The 26,699-nt window shown below is 60.5% G+C and overlaps 1 protein-coding gene across 3 annotated transcripts in view; it reads left to right on the top strand.

The window, feature by feature from the left end:
• The window catches only part of GRM4 (glutamate metabotropic receptor 4), a 97,592-nt gene that overhangs the window by 45,353 nt on the left and 25,540 nt on the right, over positions 1-26,699 (top strand). For 2 of the 3 annotated variants that reach the window (XM_069488901.1, XM_069488904.1), the window contains exons 3-5: positions 17,540-17,675; positions 20,539-20,693; positions 22,684-22,824. In XM_069488901.1, the coding sequence (XP_069345002.1) occupies positions 17,540-17,675; positions 20,539-20,693; positions 22,684-22,824 (432 nt within the window). The remainder of the gene's footprint in view (positions 1-17,539; positions 17,676-20,538; positions 20,694-22,683; positions 22,825-26,699) is intronic. The other variant, XM_069488903.1, reaches the window with a different exon arrangement.

Genomic DNA, 26,699 nt, shown 5'->3' with positions numbered 1-26,699 from the left:
CCAGTGACGCAGGACAGCGTAGTGGCTGGAAGCCCAGATGCTGGGGCAGATGGCCTGGGTTCAAATCTTGCCTCTGCTACCATGAGCTGCACCACCTTCAAGGGCACTGTGCCTCAGTTTCCACCCCTGTCAGATGGGGATGCTAATAATGTAATACTTCCCCTACAGGTTGCTGTGAGGCTGAGCGAGTTCACACGTGTGAAGCACCTGCCAGGCGGGCCAGCCGCTGCAGTAGTGGGCATGTGGCGCTGGGCTGGGCCTTGGGGCAGAGTTCTCGTCCTGGCTCTGTCTCTGGGTGGCTGTGTGACTCCAGGCCAGTAACCAGCCCTCTCTGGGCCTCAGCTTTATCCACAACGTGCAGGCAATGCATCAGGGCGTAGGTCCTCACACGCCTCAGCGACCTTTCTTGGCTCTTCCGGCCCCCCTTGCCACGCGGAGGTCGAGTCCCACCTGGCGGCTGGCGTCCCCCGTGTCTGCTGTTCGGGCCCAGACCTGAGTCCGCCGGCAGCCACTTCCACAGCAGCCCGCTCCCTCGGCCCCTTCGGGCTCCTTGTTTACCTCTGATGCTTCTGATAGATCCCTAAACCTGTGGTGAACCCTGTTTTCTTCCAGTTCCTTCCTTGCTGTTGTTCCTTTCCCCTCCCCGGTACAGAGCCTCTTCCATCGGAGCACCCAGGGCTCTGTGCCCAGGTCCGCACTGGACAGGGGACACGTCGGTTTCCTCCCCTGTCTGAGGGCGCGTGGTGGAACTGCTCCCGGCTCGCGCTGGGGCCCCGGCGCCCCGAGCCTGCACCCTGAGCCCCATTTGCTGCCTTCTGCGTGGCTCTGGAGGGAACCTCGTGCGAACGCACCGCGCCCTTCCTTGCCTGACCTTCTCCACCGGGGCTTCCTGCTCGGGCCAGCCCGGGGCCACTGAGTGCCTGGGGCGGGCGGGGGCCAGCAGCCTGTTTCCCCGCCTCAGCCCCATCCCTGACCACTGCGTGGCCTTACGCGAGTCGCTTCCCCTCTCGGGTCCTCCAGTTTCTCGTGCGTAAGACCAGGAAGGGCTGCGTGCTTTCCCCCACGGGCCCATGCACGTGGTCACGCAGGGGGCGTGCAGCCTTCCTGCCTCGCCAGCCTGCGTCCCCCCACCCAGTCCCTCACCCACAGCCCCTAAGCCCGGACAGGCTCTGCCCGCTGTGCCAGCCCAGCCCGGCCTGTGTAAAGACCCCTGTAAGAGTCTCCCTTTGTTTCATGCACACATTTCTAGGTAGTGTTTCTTTAATCATTGTCACAGAAGCTGCCAGGCCCTGGCCCCAGCCCCAGCCCTGGGAATTGTCCCCACTTTACAGAGGAGGTGACTACAGGCCCGGCTGCCCAAGGGCTTGCCCAGGTCCTCACATTTGGGCAGAGCTGGGCTTTGTCCCCAGGTCTGTGTGACACAAAACTGGCTCTTGCTCTGGAGCTTGAAGGGAGGAAGGGTGAGCCGCTTTGTGATGGGGTGTCTGCCTCCCTTTGCCCAGCCTTCCCGGGGAGCCGTGGGCCGGTCAGATGGACAGAGGCCCCTCGGTGGCCAGCAGCTCTTCTCCGGACGGGGGAGGGAAGAGGCGGGGAGGCTCCTGGGTCGGGCAGGGCAATCAAAGGGGCCTGAGGTTCCCTACCTGGTCCTCGGCCTGTAGGACCCTGGCATTGCGGGGGAGTGTGTGTTGTGTGTGTGTGTTGTGTGTGTGTGTGTGAGAGGTGGGTCAGGAGCCATCAGGTCATGTGTGACTCCCACGTGAGCATGGACAGGCCTGAGGGCCCCGTCTGAAAGTGGGCAGGGGCCACACCACCGGCGGCCACTCCTTGGGCACCGGCTCCCCCCCTGCTCCTGGGCTTTCAGGGACTCGCGAGGTCTGACCTGGGCCTCCCGGTCCCACAGACCGGCCCCAGCAGTGTGGCTGCCGAGGAGGGAGCGGGACATTTCTTTCTTCTGGCCTTCAGCACTTTCATCCCTGGCCTCAGAGTAATGCATTCCTCTGCGTGATGAATATTTATTGAGCACCAAGTGTGTGCCAGGCATTGGACCAGGACACTGGGGACCCACAGTGGCCTAAGCAGATGAAGAGCGCGTGCTGGCCTGGTGGGGCTCACACCAGGGGAGAGGGCCGGGCAGCCTCCAGACGACAAGCAGTGTGTTACTGTGTCTCGTCACTTCAGGCGGGAGCCGGCAGACCCTGCGATGAAGAACAAGTGTGTGAGTGCGCAGAGGGCGCAGGTAGGGGAGATGGCTTGCTGCAAGGTGACCCACCTTTCGGCCCTCACCCTGCCCTTCTGCAGGGGTGACGTTTGGCAGAGCCCCCCTGAGCGACGCGTGAGCCCAGTGGGGTCTGTGGGAAGGTGCCCCAGGCAGGGGGACCAGCAAGTGCAAAGGCCCTGAGGTGGCACCTTCCTGGCCTTCGGGGAGTAGCCGGGAGGCAGGAGCAGCATGAGTGAGATGGAGAGAAGTAGGAGAAGAGGGGGCAGGTCACCTGGGGCCTTGTGGGCCCCTGCGGGGACACTGACTTTTGCTCTGAGTGAGATGGGAGCCAGGAAGGGTTGTGAGCAGAGGAGGGATATGAGTGGACTTAGGTTTAATAGTTGTGGCTGTTGTATAGGGGACAGAGTGGGGCCTAGGACAGTGAGGAGGCTACTGTGGTCCTGGCAAGAGGCGACGATGGCTTGTACCAGCGGGTGGCGAGAAGGGACAGCTTTGGGGTGAATCTGAAGCTTGAAGCTGGGGCCCACAGGGCTTGCTCCTGGTTGCATATGGCCACCGGGCAGGGGATGGGGGACTGCCCAGGCAAGGCCAGCACTCCTGGCCTCAGCACCACGGACAGTGGCAGCAAGGCCAGACGTCCCAGAAGCCCTGGTTGGCTCCAGCCCACCAAAGGGCCCCTTCTTGGGCCAGTCCCGTGGGGGTGAGCGGAGCCTCATCTGTAAAGGCAGGTTCCTTCTCCTCCATTTTGTTACCAGTTTCTTTTTCAGCTGAATATGTTTATTTCTGGGCATTGCTGCTGGTTATTGTAAAAATGACAGAAGCGGATAAGTTAGCTGTCAGAAAGTCTAAGTAAGGGCTGGAGGGTGAGGGGCTGCCTCCGAGACCTCAGACCCTGAGGGTGGGCACTTGGCCTCTTCCTGGTTGGGGCTGTCCCTCTCTCCCCTGTGGCTGTCCCCTCCTTTCTCCTGGCCTCTATGCTGCATAATATCTGTGCCCTGTTTTGCCGTAGACAGAATGATCACATGGATATTCTATGCAAATGCTCCTTTTTAATGAGCCAGAAGGAAAGCTAATGACTCTTGCAGACGTCTTGGGGCCCAGGGAGGCCTTGAGATGGGGGGAGGAAGCAGGACAAAGTGACAAGCTGAGTGTGGCATGGTGGGGGCTGCAGAGGGGTGGGGGGGGGCAGCAGGGCCCTGGCCACCTCCCAGAGCCTCTCTGCCACCCGTTTTACAGGCAGGAAACCGACTCCAAGAGCAGAGGCACCTTGCCAGGTCACCCCAGAAGGTGGGAAGCAGAGTGAGCGCGAGATAGAAAGGTGGAGGCAGGGAGAGGATGGGGCAGAAAGGGAAGGTGGAGGCACCCAGGACCAGGCTGTGGCTGCTGGGACTCAGTTTCCTTATTTGTAAAATGATCATAACACCCAGGACAGGGGTTGACTGGGCAGCCTCTGGCACTGTGGGTGCTCAGTAATTGCTGCGGAATTAGTGACTGCTCTGTGACCGGCAGCGTGTGTATCCGGGGCCCGGCAGCGGCCGCTCCCTGTAGTGAGAGGCTGGGAGCCACAGGGGCATCTAGTCCGATAACTTCTATTCGCTGTGCTAAGTGCAAGTGACGGAGACATCGGCATGGTTATGAGCACCCAGCGGAGGAGGAGCCAGGGGACTCCCAGGAAGGCTTCCTGGAGAAGTGGGCCTGAGCCGAATCCTTAAGAACAGATGGGAATGACTTGAAGAAAAGAGTCTGGGAAGGGGCATTGGGCATCAAACGCAGAGCGAACAGTCTGAGTAAAGCCCTGGGTGTGAGTTGGAAGCTGCGGGTGCCGTGGCGGTGGGGAGAGAGGGGAGGTGAGGCTGGGGAGCTGGAGGGGGCCCGTCCTGCCGGGCCTAAGGACAGGGCTGAGGAGTTTGGACTTGGTCCCGAGGGAGGAGAGAGCCACTGAGGGTGTGGGGGAGGGAAACGACCAGTGGGACAGGAGTCTCCGTGGAGGGGCTGGGCTGGGCGGGCTGGGGTTTGCTGTGTTAGCCGGCTGCTGCCTGGCAGGGCTGGGCCGCCCCATGGGGACTGGGCGGGCCTGGGCAGCATGTGTGTGTGAGTGACAGGTGCTGTCAGCCACAGGCAATCACGGCCCCTCCCTGGGCCCCCGGTTTAGATAAGAAAGGCCCTCTTAATTCTGGGCAGACCCTGGGGGTGCTTAGAAATATGTGGGTCACTTTGGATGATCACAGCGAGTCCCCAGGTCCCCAGGACATCCCCATACTGCAACATGGAATAGTCTCATGCTGTGAAAAGTTGTCCCACCCCAAATGCCTGTTGAGAAAAACCTGCAAATGCTACCAGCCCCTCCCCCAGCATGCAGGAACAACACACCCCCTTGCCCCTGACCCCCTGACCCTACTTGAGGCTGCTTCCAGGATCCAGGCCTGAGTCTCCTTTCCCTGCCTGCCTGGTCCCCTCCCCCTGCGCTGGCCGGAGGAGGAGGGGCAGGGCCTAGCACAGGAGAGGGGTCCGGGAGGACTTCATTACCCAGTGCCTGCTTGTAGCAGGCTGGGGGGACGGAGCCTGCCGCCAGCGGGGAGACATGCTTGGCCTGCCTGGGTAATTACACCTCAACATTTCATTTCACTTGTCAGTTTCCACTTCCCGGGGATGTGGGCTCCTAAATATTTCATCCCGGCCTGCAGCCGTCTGTCCCTCTCTGGCCAAACCGCAGGCCCAGCTGCTGGCCCCGACTCCGGCCCCTCCCTGCCTGACTGTGCCTGGCTCCTGCCGTGGAGGGAGCTGGCCAGAGGTCGTCTCCGTGCCCCCGCACCCCCAGGTCTCTGCCACCAGCCCAGCGCTGGCTCCTGTTCCTGGGTGTCTGGGGTGAAGAGGCCGGGAGATGACACTGGTGGATATTAGACGCATATAACCAGTGCTGAGTGAGCATCTACTGTGTGCCCGGCACTCTGCTGGGCGCTGGCGGGTCAGGAACGGGAAAGACACAGTCTGCCCTTGAACGGGCTCCTGGGCTGGCGGAGGAAACCAACAATATCATATCATAATAGCAAACACTTACTGAGCGCTAATGTGCCAAGCGCTGTTCAAAGCACCATGCGTGTATTTACTCATTTATTCTCCACATACCATTGTGAGGAGACAAAGTCCAGAGATGTTAAGTAACTTGTCCAGAGTCACACAGCCAAGAAGTGGCAGAGCTGGAATTTGAACCCAGGCAGCCTGGCCCAAGGCCTTGCCCTGGAGTATGCCAGTTGCACAGTCGACCACAGCACAAGGCAGAGGGTGGCAGGCGCAGAGGCGCAGAGGGGTGCGATGAGCGCCCACTGAGAGAAGGAGCTGGGTTGTTTCTTGGGGGAAAAGGCAGAGCAATCGTGCCCCTAGGCGGGCTGGGGTTGGGCAGATGGCAAAGCAGGAAGGGCTTTTGGCCGAGGGCCCAGCACTGGCCAGAAGCTCGAGAGTGGGACAGTCTGGTTGAGCTGCAAAAAGTGGTCCTGCTGTGGTAGAGGGGATGTCATGAGGCTGCAGAAGTGACCAAAAAGGTGACCTCATCCCCCATGTGTGTCACTGGAGCTGGGGGCTGAGGATAAGAGAGTTGGGGTTCTTGCCCTGTAAGTGGTTCCTCCAGTGTTCTCAGCCACGTTCCACAATGTCCTGGCCTTGACCGTGGCCCGAGGCAGGGACAGAGCCGTGCAGTCGGCTGAGGGCCCTGCTGGCTGCCGCGCATTGCACGGCTCGTGGTTTGGACCGGGGCGACCTCGGCCGAGGACCCTGACCTCCACTCCGCAGCCCGGGGTCTGGCTGCAGCTGGCCCCTGACCTGCTGTGCGAGCCCTGGGCAGACCCCCTTTCCTTCTCCGAACTGAACCTGAGAAAGGGGTGGGGCTCCCCCATGAGGAATGCCCGGCCTCTGGTGGGGGCGGGGAGGTAGGGCCTGGGTGGGCAGGGCTGGCGGGCCAGGAAGCAGCCATCTCTCCGTGCCAGCCCCCCAGGCCCTCTTGCCACCCCCTGCCTCCAATCGCCCTCACTTCCCTTTTCCATTATGTTTTCCGCCTTTCTCGCTTCAAAGGTGTTTTGCCTAAATGGGTTTGTGTTAAGATATTAAGTCGATCACTCAGCAAATTTCCCTCTGCTCCAGCCTAGCGCCATGAATAATGCAGCTCCCAGCAACCTGCCGGGCGCCCAGCGCCTCTTGGCCGGGGACAGCGGGCTCAGTTCTGAGGTGGTGAGCCTCCCGGCTGGCTTGGCTGGGTCCCAAGGTACCCCCTAGAGGCCAGGCCTGTCCACAGGTGATCCGCTCTAATCCTCACAACAGCCCCGCTGTGTCTGGGGACAGGTTAGTACCACCTCATTGCACAGATGGGGAAGTGGAAGGTCAGGGGGCGCAACCTGGCTTTTGTCATGAAGCACAGGAGAGTGAGATGGGACACAGGCCCTGACTGGGCCCAGACGCGGGCTCCTGTGTCATGCCAGTCCAGCTCTCTGATGCTGGTGTCCCCTCCTCTGCCCCACCAGCTGCCCCTGTGCCCCCAGATCCCTGCAGTGGCAGGGCTGGGTGGGGAGGGAGGGCCTGGTGTCAGAGGAAGGAGGTTTCAGAGGAGACATGAGGACTTTGCTTCAATATGGGGCCACTGAGGCTGCCCCATAAATGGTCTTCCACCCCCGATCCAGTCACTGGGCGTCCCCAGCCAGGCCCCACCCAGCCAGTGCAGAGCAGCAAAGCGGGGAGGTGTTAGTGGTGCTGAGGTGCGAGGTTCCGCCTGGTGGATGCTGGGGGTCCCTGGGGTCTTGGTGTGAAAGGATTTCAGGTGAACTGGGGCAAACTGGGGCATGTCTGGGGAGACTGGAGGAAGATGGCCTCAGGGCCACTGTGTGCACGCGTGGTGACGGTGTGAGCTCCCTGAGGCTGCGTGGTGGTGGGGAGCGCGTGCCCCACCGTAGCACTGCCTGCTCGCGCTGCGCTGGGTGGGGTTGCGTGTGCGCGTGTCTGTGTGTGGCGTGTGTGTGTGACTCTGTGGGGTTACATGTGTGTGGTGTGTATGTGACTGTGGAGCACACGTGTATTTGTGGTGTGTGTGTGACTGTGGGGCACGTGTGTGTGTGAGTGATGTGTATGTGACTTTGGGGCAGGTGTGTGTGTGTGCGTGTGTGGGTGTCACTGTGGGGCAGGTGTGTGTGTGCGTGTGTGGGTGTCACTGTGGGGCAGGTGTGTGTGTGTGTGTGGTGTGGGTGTCACTGTGGGGCAGGTGTGTGTGTGTGTGCGTGTGTGGGTGTCACTGTGGGGCAGGTGTGTGTGTGCGTGTGTGGGTGTCACTGTGGGGCAGGTGTGTGTGTGTGTGTGGTGTGGGTGTCACTGTGGGGCAGGTGTGTGTGTGTGTGTGGGTGTCACTGTGGGGCAGGTGTGTGTGTGTGTGTGTGGGTGTCACTGTGGGGCGTGTGTGTGTGTGGTGTGGGTGTCACTGTGGGGCAGGTGTGTGTGTGGTGTGGGTGTCACTGTGGGGCAGGTGTGTGTGTGTGTGTGGTGTGGGTGTCACTGTGGGGCAGGTGTGTGTGTGTGGTGTGGGTGTCACTGTGGGGCAGGTGTGTGTGTGGTGTGGGTGTCACTGTGGGGCAGGTGTGTGTGTGTGTGTGTGGGTGTCACTGTGGGGCAGGTGTGTGTGTGTGTGGTGTGGGTGTCACTGTGGGGCAGGTGTGTGTGTGGTGTGGGTGTCACTGTGGGGCAGGTGTGTGTGTGGTGTGGGTGTCACTGTGGGGCAGGTGTGTGTGTGGTGTGGGTGTCACTGTGGGGCAGGTGTGTGTGTGTGGTGTGGGTGTCACTGTGGGGCAGGTGTGTGTGTGTGGTGTGGGTGTCACTGTGGGGCAGGTGTGTGTGTGTGTGTGGGTGTCACTGTGGGGCAGGTGTGTGTGTGTGGTGTGGGTGTCACTGTGGGGCAGGTGTGTGTGTGTGGTGTGGGTGTCACTGTGGGGCAGGTGTGTGTGTGTGTGTGTGTGGGTGTCACTGTGGGGCAGGTGTGTGTGTGTGTGTGTGTGGGTGTCACTGTGGGGCAGGTGTGTGTGTGTGTGTGGGTGTCACTGTGGGGCAGGTGTGTGTGTGTGTGTGTGTGTGTCACTGTGGGGCAGGTGTGTGTGTGTGTGTGTGGGTGTCACTGTGGGGCAGGTGTGTGTGTGTGTGTGTGGGTGTCACTGTGGGGCAGGTGTGTGTGTGTGTGGTGTGGGTGTCACTGTGGGGCGTGTGTGTGTGTGTGTGTGGTGTGGGTGTCACTGTGGGGCAGGTGTGTGTGTGGTGTGGGTGTCACTGTGGGGCAGGTGTGTGTGTGTGTGTGAGGTGTGGGTGTCACTGTGGGGCAGGTGTGTGTGTGTGTGTGTGTGTGTGGTGTGGGTGTCACTGTGGGGCAGGTGTGTGTGAGGTACGTGTGTCACTGTGGGGCAGGTGTGTGGCTGTGTGTTGTGCGTGCCTGGGGAGCTGTCTGGAGGTATAACGGGGCACATGTGTGTCGGGGGTGTGTCCAGGACTCGTGTGCGCGCGTGGCCGGATTTGTGGCTGTGAGCGGATGTGGTGGGTGAGATGGGGGTTCGGTGTGGTGTGTGTGGAGACTCGGAGGCTGTGGGACTGTGGGAGGTGTGACTGTGTCAGTGTCTGCGTGTGGCCCTGTGCCCGTCGTGTGGCTGGAGGCGGTATGAGGTTCTCCCCGGGTTTATACGTGTAGTGGGGGCTGTGGGTGGCGGTGGGCTGCGTCTGGGTGCATGTTTGTGATGGTGAGACTGTGTGAGGTCGTGGTGGTGTGTGCTGTTGTGATTTTGTGAGGGTGTGTGTTGCCGTGTGTGTGTGTGTGTGTGTCTGGGCAGGCCGTGGTGCCAGGAGTGCTCAGGAAAGAAAGGATGTGCGCTCCGCCTTGGACAGTCCTGGTGCCCCTGCTCCCCAGAGCTATGGACCTGACCAGCCTGTCCTGTCCTCCCGGCTCCTGCCTCCTGCCTGAGCAGCGCCACCCCAGCAGGCCTGGCCCGGTGTTGGCTCCAGGGGACGGACCACAAATGCCACTGCATTTGACGTTCATACCATCCCTATCAGATGGAGTTGAAGTCCTTCCCCATTTCACAGACGGGCAACCTGCCACTCAGAGAGGCTAAGTAACTTGCCCAAAGTCACACAGCCAGGAGGGCTGGCTCAGTCTGGGTGGGAGGGGAGCTGAATGCAAGTGTGATATCCATGCTTTGCACAAACCTAAGCCCACCAGGGTGCACCGGGGGACCCTTCAGGCAGGAAACTGGGGTGACTGACCCCTTATAGTCCCTTCCCACCTGGGGCTGGAGCAGCGGCCCGCTGCCTCCCGTGAGCTGGAGTCACCACAGTGGGGAAGGGGATGTTCCACCTCACGCCCTTCCCTGCCGGGCCAGCTGCCTTCAGGCAGGGCCCTTGGGACCCAGCCAATTTGCAGGGCTCGCTCACACTTTCCCGCACCCGTTCATCCTCTGCTCGCCTGTCTCCCAAGACTCAGGGCAAGGGATCGTGTCTAGGTGGAGAACGGGGAATCCCGACAGAAGGCGGGACCGAGGGAGATGTCCGGGTGCACGTGATGCCCACCCCACGCGTGCGCCCCGAGCTCTCCAGCCAGCCCTGGGAAGGCAGACGCTGCGCCTGGATCTTGGTTGTGGCCCAGAGCCTCGCGGGGAGGAAGCAGAGTGCAGGCGGGTTGGAGACTGACCACCTGGGGAGGGGGGCCTCGAGCAGGAGCAGACAGGGATGGTGACAGGGACGTCCCAGACTTGTGCAGTCCCAGACCCAGCTGGAACTGGCCCCGCCCTGCCATCCATGTCACCACACCAGAGCTTGCCCTGGGGCCACCGCAGGCAGAGGGGCCTTCACGCGGGGCCTGGGTGCCCTCCCTGCCTCAGAACCCTGCTCCGGCCAGCGCTGCTGCCTGCAGCCACCGTCACGGCTCCACTGATTTCCGCTAAGGCTTTGCTCCCAGCTAAAAACAAAAGTAGCACCTTAGTAGTCTAGTCACTGACCCCTCCGAGGAGCTGTTTCTGGTCCCTTTCCTGACAGCTGGTTTGGGGAGGGCCTGGCTTTGGGGTAGGAGGGAAGGAGGGGAGGGCGAGGGAGAGAGAAAGGACCTGTGCGTGCGCATGTGTGTGCGTGTGTGTGCGTGTGTGCATGGTGTGTGTGTGCATGTGTGTATGTGTGTGTGTGTAAGGCCGTGATGGCCCCAGGGAGCTTCCAGCCCCCCTCACCCCTGTCTCTGCTGGGAGCCTAGGGGCGCTGGGGGACCCCCTCCCCTGCCTGCCGGGTTGTGTAACTCCCCACCCTCCATCCTGTTGCAATTTGCTGCCTTCATATTTTGCCGTAATGTAGATTTTTCCACTTGATTTCCTAGGGTTTGTCTTTTCATTGTTTTTCTCCCTTTTTAAACTTTAAAAAGATTAGGGGAAAAAAAGGAAAAGAGAAAGAGAGGAGAGGTCTGTGCTGGCCTCTAGGATGGGCTGCTTGGGCTGAGAGAGGCCAGGCCTTGCTGGGCCCTGCACCGGTGGCCCGAGACCCAGGCCGCAGGGCAGTTGCTCTGTGTGCTGGACGAGGGTCTCCCTCCTCCCTGTGTGGAGCCCAGTGTCTGGGTGCTGCCTGGGACGGAGCGCGCAGCCTGGGTTTTAGGGTGCGATCCCAGGCCCTGGGCGCTGGAGCAAGAAGGGGTTGCTGGGAGTCCCACTGGAAGCCAGTGTCCCATCCCCTCACCCCACCCCTTCCCGCCGCCTGAGGGCTGGCAGCCTAGATCCTTTCTGGGCATCCTGGCAGACTTGGCTGAGAGCTCAGGGGACCCTTGGCTGTCCCCTGACATGGGCACAGCAGGCTCCTCCTGTGGGACGCCATTTCTTTCTGCCCACCCAGAGCAACTGCACAGGTGGGCATGTCCCACGCAGGGGTGTGCCTTGAAGGAAGAGGATGTGGAGGCTGCTTGGATGGGGTGGCCCGACAGGATGGTAGGGAGCACGTGGGGTGGCCCGACAGGATGGTAGAGAGCACGTGGGGTGGCCTGACAGGATGGTAGGGAGCACGTGGGGTGGCCCGACAGGATGGTAGGGAGCACGTGGGGTGGCCTGACAGGATGGTAGAGAGCACGTGGGGTGGCCTGACAGGATGGTAGGGAGCACATACGCAGACAGGTGGAGTGGGGGGGGCCGTGCCATGGGGGATGGGGAAGCGCTGGGAGGGGAGGGTCCCACCTGCCTCAGGCTGCAGGGGGAGTAAGCAGAGTGCAGGCGCCACAGTCGTATGTCCTGTAACCTAGGTCCGCCGGGTGCACTGGGGACAGGCCTCAGGGATGGGCAATCCCAGGGAGTGGACAGGACATCCAATTCTTTCAGTAGCAAATCCCACGTCACTTGGAGGTGGATGTACGAGTTGCAAAGTTTCAGTTCCTTGGGTCTCAGGCGGGGCAGCAGCTCCTGGAGAAAGGTCAGACCAGGGCTTAGGCCCAGCAGAGCCGCCCTGCCCAGGATGCATCCCTGGGGGGGGGCAGCCCCCCTCCCTCCAGCGTGGCACGCGGCTGGCCTCCTCCCCTGTGCCCTTCCAGGATGTCCAGTGCTCCCTCCCACCCCGGATGTGAGCTGTAGGGCTCTGTCCCCCTCAGACTGCATCCCAGCACCCAGCACCGTGCCCGGCGTGTAAGAGCTGCTCAGCAGACATTTGTGGAGTCAATGACAGGACAGTAGTGGCAGCATGTGGGCAAGGTGACATGCGAGGGGCCCCGAAGATGTGCCTGCAGGCGCTTAATGAGTGTGGGTCGCTGAACGAGCCGTGTCGGAGCCGTGCAGTGGGGCCTGGCCCCGCGGCCTCCCTGCCCCTCTGGCCTCGCTCCCCCAGCTAGCCTGGGGGCCCCGGCAGGGGCCGGACTCGCTGCTGTTTCCCAAGGATCGACTCTGGCAAGAGCTGAGCGGGGCACTTTGCAAAAGAAAGAAAGAAGGAATGAATTGACTCGCGGCCCGACCCTGCCCTAGGGAGCGCAGGTGCAGGGGACGCGGACACGGATACATCAGCTGCACCTGGACGGCACTGGGAAAGGTCCGATGGAAAGGGCGGAGACTACCAAGTACAGGGGGAAACTGCTCTCAGGTCTCCCAGGGGAGACTCCCTGTGTCACGCTCAGGTGGGGGCCTGACGCCCGGGGGAGGCTCACACCAGGGGAGAGCCCGTCCTCGTCCTCGTCCTTGTCCTCAGGGAAGACAGGATTTCGAGACCACTGGCTGGGAGGAGAGGGGCAGCCGCGGGGGCTGGGGCGTGCAGAGGAAGGCCGCGCTGGAGCATCCCCCTCAGTGCCGGTGGCAGCCCCAGGCTGGCAGGAAGGGAGGCCCGGGCACACCCCGGTGTGTCCCCGTCAGGCAGCACCGCAGGACTGGAGCCCTGGCCGCCACCCACGTCTACCAGTTTTGCCCAGCCTGAGCTGTGGGGCCCGGACTGACTGAGTAGTTGCATGTTGCCATACTCGCTTGACTCAGATTATTTTTTAAAGAAATAAACATTGTGGGTTGAGTGGAAGCTCCCTACTGCTATTGTCCTCCCCCGCGAGGGAACTGTGATTCCAAAGAGTGGGTTCCCTTCCTGTCTTCGTTTAGTTACTCAGCAAACATTTCTGAGCACCTACTATGTGCTAAGAGCGTTCTAGGCACCGGGGAGAGCTTGATGAATACGAGAGACAAAAATCTGCCTCCATGCAGCCTCTACTTGTGTCTATTTATATATATAGTGTACATATACGCACATCTCTACAAATAATGCTATATGCGGTCTTTAAATTTTCCATAAAGGGGACAGATCATACTGCAGCTTGCTTTTGTCAGTCAATTTTGTTTTCAGGATTTGTCATGTTGACACGAGAGCTGTTTTATTAATCTTAACTACATAATATCCCACTGGACGAATACAGCACAGTTTATCCATTCTGCTGTTGTAAAACATTTAGGCTGTTTCCATTTCTTGCAGTTTCAAACAGTGCTGCAGTGGACGCCTTTGTGTGGGTCGCCTGTGCCCACGTGCAGCTCCCTGGGAAGGAACGAGAAGCGGGAGTGCTGGCTTCGGGACGGCCGGCGCGGTCGGCTTCACTAGACACTGCCATGCGCGTCTCCCCCGGGCTCTGACGCACGCCTCGATCAGATGTCCAGGTTTATGGTCGCAGAGGCAGGCCTGGATAGATGGGGCTGAGGACAAGGCAGCTTTGTGTGTGTGTGTGTGTATGTGTGTGTGTGTTTTTTTTTTTCTTTTGAGACACACAGTCTCCTTCTGTCACCCGGGGTCGGAGTGCAGTGGTAAAATCATAGCTCACTGCAGCCTCAAACTCCTGCGCTCATGCGATCCTCCCACCTCAGCCTCCCAGAGTGCTGGGATTATAGGCCTGAGCCACTGTGTCTGGCCAACAAGTCAGTTTTGGTGGGTGGGGCGCACAGGGAGGGGGGAAGGCGTGGAGCTGGGGCGGGCTGGGGGCCACAGCAGGGGTGGGCTACGGTGGGAGTGTGAGAGCCAGGAGAGGTGGCGGTTCCTGTGTTCTTGCAGGGAGGCAGCCAGGGATGGCCTGGATTTAAGCCTCCCAGCGTGATGATAACAGCCTGGTCTGGAGCTGGGCTCTGCTGTGCCTGCCCCTGGGCAAGGAACTGCCCCTCTCTGGCCTCTGTCTCTTCACTCTCTGTGCAGCTTGGGCCAGGAGTTGTCCAAGGTCTCTACAGCGGTGATGTGCTCGGATGTTCTTGGCGAGTGGCTGTGGCTTCCTGTCCTGGCCCAGCGAGCAGCGGCAGCAGCTTGGCTGGGGTGGCAGGGCCTGCAACTGTCACCGGTGGCTGGGTGTTTGTCAGGGGCCTGGGCGGCTGGAGAGTGGTGTACGGGGCCTTGCCAAGGGGGACCTAGGGGCCTTGGGGACCATGTGCACCCCCTCCCCTACGGTGCCGTGCCTGGAGCCTGGGGGAGGGGGAGGGCTGCCCTGAGCTAGGGAGTGGGCTTGTTCCCCGAGGGCTTTGTGGGCGTTCATTTACTCTCAGTGTGGACTCATGGGTTCTTATTTTACTCGGTGAGAGACTGGGGAAGGGTGGGTGTGGGGAGACATGCCCCTCCCTGGTGGGGAGGTTGGAAGAGGGCATCCCAGGGAGTGTTAGCCCTGGTTCCTGTGGTGACGGCGTGGTGGCAGCAGGGACTGGACACAGGGAAGGCCAGTGGGCTTTGTATATGACTTAGGGTGGGTAGCAGCGTGCACTAGGATGTGCAAAGGTGGCCTGTGGAGACTGTGAACTTGGTATGTGCGAGTGTGCACGTTCCGTGACAGTGTGTGTGTGCACGCATGTGCACGCATGTGCACCGACCCACCCAAACAGCAGAGGCTGCGGAAGAGGCACTGGCGTTTGAAACACTGCACTTTTAGTCTTGGCCGGGGCGTGTAGTCATTGTTCTGCAGCCGAAGGGCTGACAGGAAAGAGGACTTTCCAGGGCCGGAAGGGGCTGCAGGGATGGGGCCTCTCTGCCTGGGGGAGGCTCTGGACACAGACCAGGATTGCAGTCCACTGACTGGCTGCGTGACCTTGGCCAGGCTATTTAGCACCTCCGAGCCTCAGTTTCCTCATCTGTAAGGTGGGAATATTAACCACCTTCCCCCAGGGTGTGTGAAGATTCATCGAGACTGGGCCTAGCAGGGTGCCAGGCATGCAATGGGTACTCAGTAAATGCTGTCCCTCTCGGGCCACTCCAGTGCTCTCTGGCTGAGGCAGGGGCCAGGAGAGCAGTCGAGGCAGAGGCTATGCCACTGGCAGGAGCTTTTGTCACCCCAGGAGAGCTCCTGGCAGTGAGCAGGCCTCTTGTTCCCTAGTCCCCTGAGCAGCCATGCTGACAGTTGGGCCATGAAGCAAAGAGACCCCATGGGTGCCTGGTTTCTCATCCTGGGGACAGTGACACCAGTGGGCACTCCCCACAGGCCAGGCACTGTGCCCAGACATGCTCACGGCCCACGAGCCCCCTTGACTCCGAGACCCAATCCCTTCCCCACATGACTGGCTGGACAGTGGCCGTTGAGCCAGATGACCCAAGTTCAAACCCCAGCTCTGCTCCTGACGATCTTTGTGACCTTGGGGAAGCCACTTAACCTCTCTGTGCCTCAGTTTCCTCATCTCTAAGTCGGAGACGTGGGGATGGCACCGGGCCCAGATGAGCGCACCTATGTGCGATGGCAGACGGGTGCTCACAGGCGTGCACACTCCGTACGTGCTCCGTAGTACCCGGGGCTCTGCACGGCCCGCAGGCCCCCCAGTCTCCCGTGTCTTGTGGTTGCAAGAACATCACGCCGTCTTCAGAACGTAGTTGCGTCTCAGGCACCTTGTGACTCACTCACCTTCTCGCCGACGGAGCCGTGGCCACCTGATCCTCCTTCACCAGCAAAGTGAAGCTCGCAGGCTCTGCCCTGCGGTGCCAGGCAGGACCGTCACACCGACCCTGCTCAAAAATATGACTTAACCCAACAGTTTCTCCCTGCTGGAGAGCAGTTAGCGCTCATCGCCTGCCCCCGCCCCCACCCGGAGCCAGGTGGCTCAGCCTCCCCCTCCCCCTCCCCGTCCAGCCTCTTCCTCTTGTCCATCTGTCTCCCCAGACGGGGGGGGGGGGGGGGGGGGTGGGGGGGGGAGAAATGTCGCAATTGGCCTACTTCCAACTGGAAAGAAACCATATGGAGGGTTCAGCCGGGAGCTGAGCGCCTGCCCGGCCAGCGCTGCGGCTCTCCGTGACCCGGAACGGGAGGGGCCCAGTCCTGCGCACGCACCCTTGGTTCTTCTCTCTGCCTGTGAGCTCCTGCAACCGTGTTCTTCTCTCGTGCTTGGGACTTCTTGGGTGTCTTAGGAGAGACCTGAGGAGCTGTGTGTGTGTGTGTGTGTGTGTGTGTGTGTCCTGTGGCCCCAAGCCTGGCAGGACGCTGGCACAGAGCAACCTCTCCTTCTAGTGGGTGCACCTGTTCTCCCCAGAATGCCCACCTGGCTGCTAGTGCCCTCTAAGGACTCAGCTCAGCGTCCCTGCCTTTGGGTAGCCTTCCCTGGCCGCCCTCCCTGCCCACGGTAGGGGCTGCTCTGTGTGTGGAGCTGGGTGCTGGCACTTGCCCTGCGGGGCTGGTGGTGGGCAGTGTCCTCCCCGCACTGTGAGCCCCTGACAGCCCGGGCCCGCACAGAGTTGCCTGATGTATTGGGGCAGGTCTGTGTAGAAGGCTCAGGTGGCCATGTGGAGGCCCAGGGGTGGCAGCTGGGTGCTCAGCAGAGGTGGCTGGTTTGAGGCATTGGCTGTATCCTGTTTTGAGTGGGACCCAGAGGAGGGTGGCGGTCAGATAAAGGGTCTGGCTTCATTAGGATTAATCCCTCAAGGTTTTCCATCAACTGAGCCCTGACTGTGCCACCAGGGGCCCCAGGAGTCTTACTCTCTGGGGATCTCCAGCTCCTGGCCCCCAGTAGGGCGGGAAACGGGGTGGCTTTGGGCAAGCCGCTTCCCTGAGCTTCAGGCTCCTCCTGTGTCGATGCAGCGGATGATACAAGCAGGGGCCCATGAATGCTTTGTCCCCGGAGGTCAGGTGGGATTTAAATATGTGAAGGAGGCCTGTCCCCTGCAGCACCCGGGAGACACGTCTGAGGCTGGGGACTGGCTGGGTGACGTACAGCGTGCTGCTGGGTCTCTGGTGGCTGGCAGCCAGACGCACTGCTCTTACCGAGGGCCCGTAAGTCGCGGGGTCCCAGGGACATGAGCTCTGGGAGGTGCGGGGGCACTGATGGCCCAGGGTGGGCTTTCATTTTCAGATTTAATCCTCTGAGAAATGTCATGAGGTGGTTACAATAAAAATAACCAACACTTACTAAACACTGTGTACCAGACGTTATTGTATTTATATGCATTAGTTCACTTATTTAATATTTTATAACAATCCTATAAAGTAGGTAGCATTATTATCTCCACTTTATAGGTGATATATTGGCGGCACAGAGAGGCTCAGTAACCAGCCTGAGGTCACATAGCAGTAAGTGGTAGAGCTGAGGTTTGAACCCAGGAAATCTGGTTCCTAAGCATGATGCCGTACTGCTTCTTGCCTCCTCTACCTGCTATATGGGGAAACTGAGGCACAGAGTACTTAAGTGACATGTCCAGAGTCCCCAGTTGGCAAGTGGAGCCAAGACTGGTGCTGCGACCATTCTGACTGCACAGCCCGTATCTACAGACTGGGCGCCCAGGGCCGGGAGTCCGGCTGGGGAGCTTGGCCACCCCCAGCCCCGTCCCCTGGCGTGTGTGGCGAGGGTGCGGTGGGAGCTCCAGCTAACTGGCGCCCTCCTGCAGGGGGCGTGTGCATCGCCCAGTCGGTGAAGATACCACGGGAGCCCAAGACGGGTGAGTTCGACAAGATCATCCGTCGCCTCCTGGAGACCTCGAATGCCAGGGCGGTCATCATATTTGCCAATGAGGATGACATCAGGTGAGGGCAGGCGGCAGCGGGGCGGGACAGGGAGCCAGGCGGGCGTGGGGAGAGCCACAGGTCCTGTGCTGTTGGAGACCCTCCTAGGCCAGCCCGAGCCCACCCTGGGATCCAGAGGGGTGAGGGTGGGTAAGTGTGTGAGCAGGGAGACCTCACAGGCTGGGGCACAGGCTGCTGCTGACAGGGCCAGGGATGGCCAGCAAGGTGCATTAGTGGAGCGGCTAAGGCCATGGCTTGGGGCCAGACCACCTAGGTTTTAATCCTGTTCTACCTACTAGCTGTGTGACCTCAGGTGAGTTTCTTAACCTGTCTGGGCCTCTGCTGCTAAAAAAAAAAAAATGAACTAATGAAGCCTGCCTGACAGCGTTGGAGAATTGAATGCAGGAATGTGCTTAAAGGGCTTAGAGTAGCCTCTGGCATGAAGTAGGTGTCCAGCAAATGTTGGCCACCTCTCCGTCCCTCACTCTCATCGTGGTGAGCTCAGAGTACAGGGACTGGATCTCGGCTGTGGTTCCAGTCCTGGCTTGGGCACACGCCTCCCCTCCCTGGGCCTCAGTCACCGCATCCGCAGAGTAGGAGCAGGTAGACTCTGGGTGCAGAAACCCTGGGCCAGCCCCTGGGGCCTAGGTCACAAGTCACACACTTGGGAACCCTTAAAAGACGATCCCTGACTGCCCCTCCTAACCAACTTCCCTTCCCCCTAATTTTGCTTTGTTCCCGCCTCCCTGAGATTGGGTGTCAGGGCGAAGATGGGTTAGGCCTCAGAGGCTTCCCAGTCTGAGGGGAGACACGGCCCTGCCCTTGGGGAGCCCCCGCAGATGTGGCCCCCTGGGCTTCCACCCTCAGACTCCCCGCTCAGCGGCCCAGCTGAGGCTGCCGTCCGCAGCCCTCCTGCCCTCTCCGTGTGGCTCCCTCCCATTCCCAAGCAGTCTCGCCCTGAGTCCCATTCTTTTAAACCCTTTTTCTTACTCGTGGAGACCCTACCTTGGACTCCAGAGTCACAGCAAAACATATAAACACCCAGGGACATTCCGGGGTCACTAGAGGGCCAGAGGAGGGAGTTCTAGAAGATCCTTAAGGCATCAAAAGCCAAAAGGACCAACCATAATAGTGGTGTCTCAGGCAGTGAGAGGCCAGTGAGGGGAGCTCCTCAGAGCCCCATCCCGACAGCCTCCACACTGGGCACAGAGGCAATTTCTGACCCCCTTACGGCATACAGGTCCCCTAATTCTGGCTCTGAATGTCCCCGATGCCCACAGGGCTAGCCAGCTCCTGGGGCAGGAGGGGCCCTGCTGAGGCGCAGTTCCTGCTCCCACCCCAAAGCTGGCCCGACTCAGTTCCCATCTCCCACCAGGCTGTGCGCCCCACTCCAGGCCTACTGCTTTTGGGGACACCTTCAGTTCAGATGGACCCACTTGCTGGGAGGGTGGATAAAAGCCTTGGGTCCTTTGTACCAGAGAAGAGGCCCCCAGGGGAGGGTGGGATGGGACTAGACTGACTTTCTGAGCCGGCTGGCTGCCCCAGGTGAGGCGGGAGGCGGGGTCGTTTCTGGAAATCCACATGCATCTCAGAAGCAAGCAAGTAAAGGCAAACTCAGGCGACTTTGCAGGGCTGGAGGCCTGGGAGCCCGGTCACCGGGGGCTGGCTGGGTGCAGGCGGGTGATGATAGGGCTGCGTGTGGGTGCTGACAGCAGCCCCACCTGCCACTAGTGGTGACCTGAGCTGGGGGGGGGTGGTGACCGGTGAGGGGGCTGGGAGAGTGGGGGGTCGGGAGATGATGGAGGAGGGCCGGGTGGGGCGAGGAGGGACAGCGAGGCCAGCAGGCCGGCCTCAGCCCCAGGTGCAGGCTCTGGGGCCTGGAAACATTTGTTTCTCTCTGGATGCCCCAAGCTCTCCTGCCCCAGCCGGCTGCTACCTGCCCAGGCCCAGCAGCCGCCCCCGAGCCCCGCAGTCTGCCCTGGTCCTCACCGCTGGGAAGGGCCTGGACAGTTTCGAGTGTCACAGCCTCCCACTTGCTGTGTGGCCCCAAACAAGGTCCTTGCCCCTCTCTGCTCCAGCCTCTCCCCGTGGGAGGGGCTGTGTTAGGGGAATTCTGCCCACTCCTCCCTGTTTTGCCCTCCGGGGAGATATCTTTGAGGGGCCACTTGCATCCAGTCTGTGCATCCAGTAAGCACTGATTAAGTGCCTACTAAGGGCTCCTCAGTCCTGTGCTGGTTCGATGAGGACCACTGCCACAGTAGGCCTGGGCGGGCGTGAGCACCTGGCAGCCCCACGCCCGCATCCACCCATCACCCATCCCCGTCAGGGTGTGGGCGGCAGCTCTTGGAAGGACCGGGACTTCTAGCACAGAAGGGGCTGGATGCAGAGGGCACTGCTGGCGGGGGCAACATGTGCAGAGGGGTCAGGGGGCAGAGGGGCGTGTGTGTGTGACAGTAAATGTGAGGACAGGCTAAGGGACGTGGGTGTGGGCTCAGGGCCAGGAAGGCATGAGTCTGAGAGGACAGGGGCTGGGCAGACATATAAATAGTTCCCAGGCCTGAGTTAGATGGAACTCAGGTATGGATCTGGGAGACAGGTGTGGTGTTTTTGGGGACTTGGGGGATCACCGTGGGCCTGCAGGCAGGCGAGGGCCCGGGGGGACAGGTGTGGGCCTATGGGCAGGTGTGGGCCAGGGGTGGGGGAGCCATGGCAGGGGGTACGGGCATGGGTGCTGGGGCAGCTGTGGGCCCTCGGCTTGTGGGAGTCAGGGGTGGGGGGTCCAGGCAGAGCCAGGGGACAGGTGGGCCCACAGCAGGTGTGGCCAGGGGTCGGGGCAGTTGTGTGGACAGACACGGCTGGGCTGGGCTGGCGTGTGTTCCCACAGGCGTGTGCTGGAGGCGGCGCGGAGAGCCAACCAGACGGGCCACTTCTTCTGGATGGGCTCGGACAGCTGGGGCTCCAAGATTGCACCTGTGCTGCACCTGGAGGAGGTGGCTGAGGGTGCTGTCACTATTCTCCCCAAGAGGATGTCCGTGCGAGGTAGGCCTGGCAGGACAGGACGCAGGACTACCACGCTCACCCGCCTACTGTGGGCATCGCCCTGAATGCGCCTCCTCTTGTCCCTCCTCTACTTCCTTTCCCTCCCGCACCTCTTCCTGCCCTTTCCTTTCTTCTTCCTTGGCCCCCAGCCTTGTGTGTTCTGAGGTTCTGGGCTGGGAGGCCTATCAGGCACTCGACATAGCAGAATTTGAATCCACATTTGGGTCCTTTCTTCCGCCCTGCTCAGAAAATTCTGGGTGTGGGAGGTGCAGGGCGTGCGTGGTACTCACTCGACCTGGCGGGAGTCCTCTGCCGGAGCAGGCTGGGAGCTGCCAGCAGACTGCGGGACAGGTGCTGTGTTCGGGGACGGGGCCTCCCTGCAGAGCCTGCCTGGGTCTGGGGTTGGGCCTGCCCTGCCCTGAATCCTTCCTCTCGGGGCAGACCCACAGTCACCCTGGGCAGGAACAAAGTGCTGTGGCCAGAGCCTCACAGAGTGTGGCTTGAAGTTCCTGTTAATGGCCCGATTTGGCAGGGACCTTGCAGTCGTCACCAGGGGGAGGCGGGCTCGCCAGCCCTTCTTCCCTGCCCCCCCTCTGTTCACTAGAATCCAGCGCTGATGGAGCTGGCGGGGACCGCAGACACCTGCCTTGCTAACGAACTTTCCAAGAGACGGGCTGAGAAGGGGAAGGACTTGTTCAGCAGCATCCTCTCTTCACCCTGAGGCGGAGGGAGTACGGGCTGCAGAAGTTTTCGTCCCTCCCCTGGAAACCCCAAGCCATAATAAACACAAGATAACAGTAACGATGGCTTACTGGTGCCCACAAATGCCAGCCCTGCACAGACATCTCACTTAATTTTCCCAGCAACCCTGTGATGCGCTCTGACCCACATGTAGGAGACCGGTACACTGGGGCTCAGAGAGATTAGGGGACATATAGTGCTGTAAGTGGCAGAGTGGGATTTAGATCCAGGACTTGCCTGACAAATACCGTTACTCTCTTGGACATTAGAGAAGCTTTTAGAACAGTGGTCCTCATCTGGGGGTGATTTTGCCCCCCAAGGGACATTCGGCAATGTCTGGAGTCATGTGTGGTTGTCATGACTGGGGATGCTGCTGCTGGCGTCTGGTGGGTGGAGTTCAGGGATGCTGCTCAGGCCTGCAGTGCTCAGGACGGCCCCCACGACAAAGCAGCATCTGGCCCCAAGTGTCAGCAGTGCCCAGGCTGAGAAGTCCCGCTGCAGGCCAACCCCCCGCCCAATGCCAGCATTTCTGCTGCAGCTCTGACAGTCATTTAGCTTCCACTCGGTCCTTTCCTTGGACAGGAAGCTTCATGTGGCCCCACTGAGCTCTCAGGCCCTTTGGCCCATCCAAAGCAGCTCAGTTAACTGTGCGCAGAACGGTCAGTGTTGCGGGAGGAGCACCCAGGAGGAGGGAGAGGGCATTGTTCCCCGCCAGCCTGCCCACCCTGGGACAGGGTTTCCTCGGCTGAGAGCAGATTTCTGAGTGTGGCAGAGCATGCGGAGGAAGGAGGCTGCATCTGTTAGTGACGAGGACATTCTGGACTTGAAAGAAGGTCTAGGTCCTGGTCTTGCTGTGTGACCTAGGCGATGCCCTGCCTTCTCTGGCCACGTGCTCCCAGGGTTGGGCAAACCCACCAGCCTCTCTGCTCTAATCTCGGGACTCCCAGGTGGCACTTTCTCAAAGAGGCCCGATATTAGCATTTCCGTGGCTTTAGCCGTGGAAACACCCTCATCGGTGTACTTCTCTTCCATAAAGGCAGCGGTTGTGGATTACACATGCTCCCCCTGGGACTTGATACAGCTCTTTTCATTTTGAGTGAAATGAAATGCTCCACATTTTGTTTTTTCCGCCTGGGCTCTGGATCAGACACGATCCTGCCTCCTCCCCCGCCTCAGCCTGGCCCCTGCCTGAGCCTGGGGCAGTGGGGAGGGCGAGCGTGGGCCCTGACGTCCCGTTCCGTCCCGCCAGGCTTCGACCGCTACTTCTCCAGCCGCACGCTGGACAACAACCGGCGCAACATCTGGTTTGCCGAGTTCTGGGAGGACAACTTCCACTGCAAGCTGAGCCGCCACGCGCTCAAGAAGGGAAGCCACGTCAAGAAGTGCACCAGTGAGCACGCGCGGGCGGGCGGGGCCGGGGGCGGGGCATGGGGCGGAGCTCTGGAGGAGAAGCCTGAGTGGCAGGAGACCTGGGGCCAATGCTGCCGGGCGGGCGTCTCCATGGTCCGGGAGTGGCAGTGGCCGGAGTGGAGATGGGCTGGCACCTGGGGGCAGAGTTCAGAGGCGGGGACTGAAGGGGGGGTCACGGCCTAGTTAGAGTGCGACACTGAGAGTGCTGGGGTGGCAGGGCCATCTGGCCTCTGACTGCCTGGGTGTGCGTTCCTAGGGTGGGCCCACAGAACTTAACTGTGTCCGGTCCTGACGCACACCAGTGTGGACACTTCACAGAAACCACCTCTGACCCCGCGAGTTCCCTCAGTCACTCAACAAACACCAGTTTGGCTCGCAGGACTGCCTTGCCCTGTTCTGGGCACGGTGGATGCAGCAGTGAATGAGAGAGTCAAAAGAGTCTTGAGTTTTATTGTAATGGTGAGACAGACGATAAACAAGCTAAGTAAATGATAGCACATGTCAGGAGGGAGATGTGCAGGAGAAACTAAACAGATAAGCAAAGAACGGGGCGTGCAGGGCGCAGGGAAACCGCATCTGTGAAGTGGCCAGCACCGCCTCTGCAAAGGGAACACCTGGCCCCCGAACAGGAGGAGCATGAGCCACACACGGGGGGCCATCATCGGTCCATTTTACAGACGGAAACACGGGGCTCAGAGGGGGTAAGTAGAGGACCTGATTCCCACAGGCGGAAGACGGTGGAGCGTGGCTTGAACCGGGTCTGGGCTCCAGGCCTGCAGCCCCTGGTGCCGTCTTGGTGTGTCCACTCAGGATTCCTCTGGACATGGGGCCGTGTGCCCGCCGGGCGTGGGGAGCTCTGCGGCGGGACCCCGCCTAGCAACGCCGGGGCTCCGGGCGCCTGAGTGGTACCTGACTGCGGAGGATGGGCTCCCTCCTGTGTCCTCCCAGACTTGACCGGCGCAGTCTGGGCAAACGGCTGGTGCGCCAGGGACACACTGCAAGGAGTCTGACAGGGCTGTGCTGGGTCCGGGGAGAAGGGAGTGTGAGGAGGTGGCTGGACGGGGAGCACGCTGCCCTCTGGTGGCAAGAGCCCACAGGGCATCGAAGTCCCTGGACCCTGGGTACGCCCTGGGGAGCTAGGCCAAACCCAGGGTGCCCGATGCACAGTGTGCCGGTGTACGAGTGCGCCCAGGTGGTGGTGTGTGCACACACCTGTGTGTGACTGTGTGTGCCCGAGTCGGCGTGCCTGAGAGAGACGTGTGTGTGAAAATGTCTCCGGTGGGGGTTACATGTTCCTGGGTGAACTAACAAACATAAATACCACTGTTTACTGTGCCATGTTCCAGACACTTAAAGCCATTATTTCATTTCACTCTCATAACACCTCTAGAAGCGCTTAGGATTCCCGCACTACAGATGAGGGTATGGAGAGTCAGAGAGACCAAGCGACTTGCCCAAGGCTGCACAGCAGAAGCCTGAATCAGGCAGCAGTCACAACAGAGGCGTAAAAAGTACAGCCGCGCCTGGGCATGGAGGCTGAGCCCTCAAGGGTGGGGTGACCCCGAATCCTGTCCACCGCTGTTCCAGTATAACTATTGAGAGCATCCCCTTTTATTTCCAAAAGAGCCCATGTGCGACGAAAAGTAGTGTGGGCACCCTGACTATAGGCCACCAGACCCCCCCAGGGGTGGGGGTGGGGGAGGATGGGTAAGACTGGAAGTGGAGCAAGACGGATGACCGACCGCGGCCTTCTGGGCCCCGCGTCAGGCTGCCAAGGATGAAGGGCTTTCTGGAGTCGCCTCTTTGGGAGGGGCAGGAGGGGGAGGGAGGCCTTGGTCAGTTCCTGCAGGCTTTGTCCAGACTCCCGTCCTCGGGCCAGGACTCAGGAACCTCTCGACAGTCCTGAGGGAGGTGTTTGGTCTGATAGTCACAGCGGGCAGGGAAGGAGGACTAGAGCAGGTTTCAGAAGAGCGAGCTTTGCTGTGAGCCTAAGGCACGTTCTGTGACCTCTCTGGGCCTTTGCCCTCTCATCTGAGAAACGGGATTGAAGGTCCGCCACCCAGGGACGTCTCTGGAAGGAAGTGAGACTATGTCAGTGGAGGCACTTTGTGAACGGCAGTGGTAGCTCTGAGCCTCGCTGTGCATGGGAGTCACCTGGGGAGCTCCTAAAATGACACCAGGACCCCAGCCCAGACCAACTGCACCAGAACCTCGGGGGTGGGGCCTGCGCTGTGGATGTTTTTAAAGCTCTCTAGGTGATTTTAATACTTAGGGCTGGAGCAGTGGTCTCCAAGCCTTGTTCACATGGAATCACCTGGGAATCTTTTAAAAATACCGATGCCTGACTCCCGCCTGTACACATTTCGATTTCATTTGTACTGGGTGCAACCTGAGCATCAGGATTTTTTTGAAAGTGCCCCAGGTGGTTCTACTGTACAGCGAAGTTTGGGAGCCTCTGGCTCAGAGGGAGAGGTGAGCGATGGGAGGACAGCATGCGCCCCAGCCAGCGGGGAAGGCCTGGACGTGGGGTGCACCCTCGGGGAGCAGTGGAAGGACAGCGCCTCACGGCCAACCCGAATCCTCCCTGCTGCATTGGAAGCCCCAGCACAGACTGGTCAGAGTCCTTGTGTGTCCTTGTCACCACAAGTCAGGTTGTGGTGACACTGTGTGTCCCTCTCTGGCTGAGGTGAGGGGCAGGGGAGCTGCTGGGAATGTTTGTGGGACCCGAGACCCTGAGCAAGGGAGCGGCAGCTCTGGCTCCCCCACAGCCCACCCAGGTCTGAGCTGAACCCGTCCCTGGGGACAAGGCCTTAGGCCAGGATGGGGGGAGTGACCCCCGCGGAGGGCTGGGAGCAGGGACAGGGGAAGGACTCACCCCTGGGTCTGGAACCTGCTGTCTCTTCCCTGCTGTGTGATCCTGGACAAGTGGTTTAACTTCTCTGAGCCTCAGGAGCTTATCTGTAGAACAGGAAAGGCAACAGCCATCCCAGGGGTGGTTTTGAGGATTAGCGATAAAGTGTGTGGAGTGGCTGGCTGAAAACCGTGTGTGTAATAGGTGCTGACGAAATGGCTGTTGCCATAGAGAGGAAGCAGGAGAGTTGGGATTCACACAGGCAGCTGGGTAATTTAGTGGCCCAGGTTTGTTGGTACCAATTATGTCTGTCTGCTGTAGGATCCTGGGGGTGGGGAGTGTGGCATCCTGAGAGTGGGTGGCATAGACTGTCACAGGTGCAGCTCCCATTTTACAGAAGGGGAAACAGAGGCAACTTGCGAACGTCACAGTGCTAGAGTCGACGGAGCTGGATTCACACCCAGGCAGCCTGGCGTTGGAGCCGTGCCTGCCCTGCCGCTCCCTGCTGCCTCCCGCGCCTCCCGCCCTCCCTCCTCCCCGGGCTCCTCCAGGCCCTGTCTGTCTGTCTCTCTCTCCCCCTCAGCTACCCAGGCGTGCTCTGCAGTCTCCACGCCACCTGCCCCGCTGTCTCCGGAGCCTGGCTTCCCGCCCACCTCCCCCAGGATCGGCCCACTCTGCTCCCCTCCATGCTAACCTTCATTCCGAGCCTGCCCTGCCCACGGTCTCACAGTGAGCAAGTGCTGCTCCTGTGTCCTTTGCCAAACCATTCCTTCCCACCCAGCTGAAGGAGGGACCCGGTGGACTTCCAAGAGGGCGAGGAGGACCATCTCTTCCTGTGGTCTTACCCTTGGGAAGAGTCGATCCATCCTTCCAGGCTGTCTTAAGTTGGGTTCTCCTGAAACAAGGATTTGAGAGCAAGTAGGGTATGTGGGAGGGGATCCCAGGAGAGAGGGGAGAAGGCAGCGATAAAGGGTGTGATATCAGGAAGGTCGCCACTGTGAACA

The sequence above is a fragment of the Eulemur rufifrons genome, chromosome 15 (genome assembly GCF_041146395.1).
Source record: "Eulemur rufifrons isolate Redbay chromosome 15, OSU_ERuf_1, whole genome shotgun sequence".
Classification (NCBI taxonomy): domain Eukaryota; kingdom Metazoa; phylum Chordata; class Mammalia; order Primates; family Lemuridae; genus Eulemur; species Eulemur rufifrons.
This window is presented reverse-complemented; position numbering and strand designations above follow the sequence as displayed.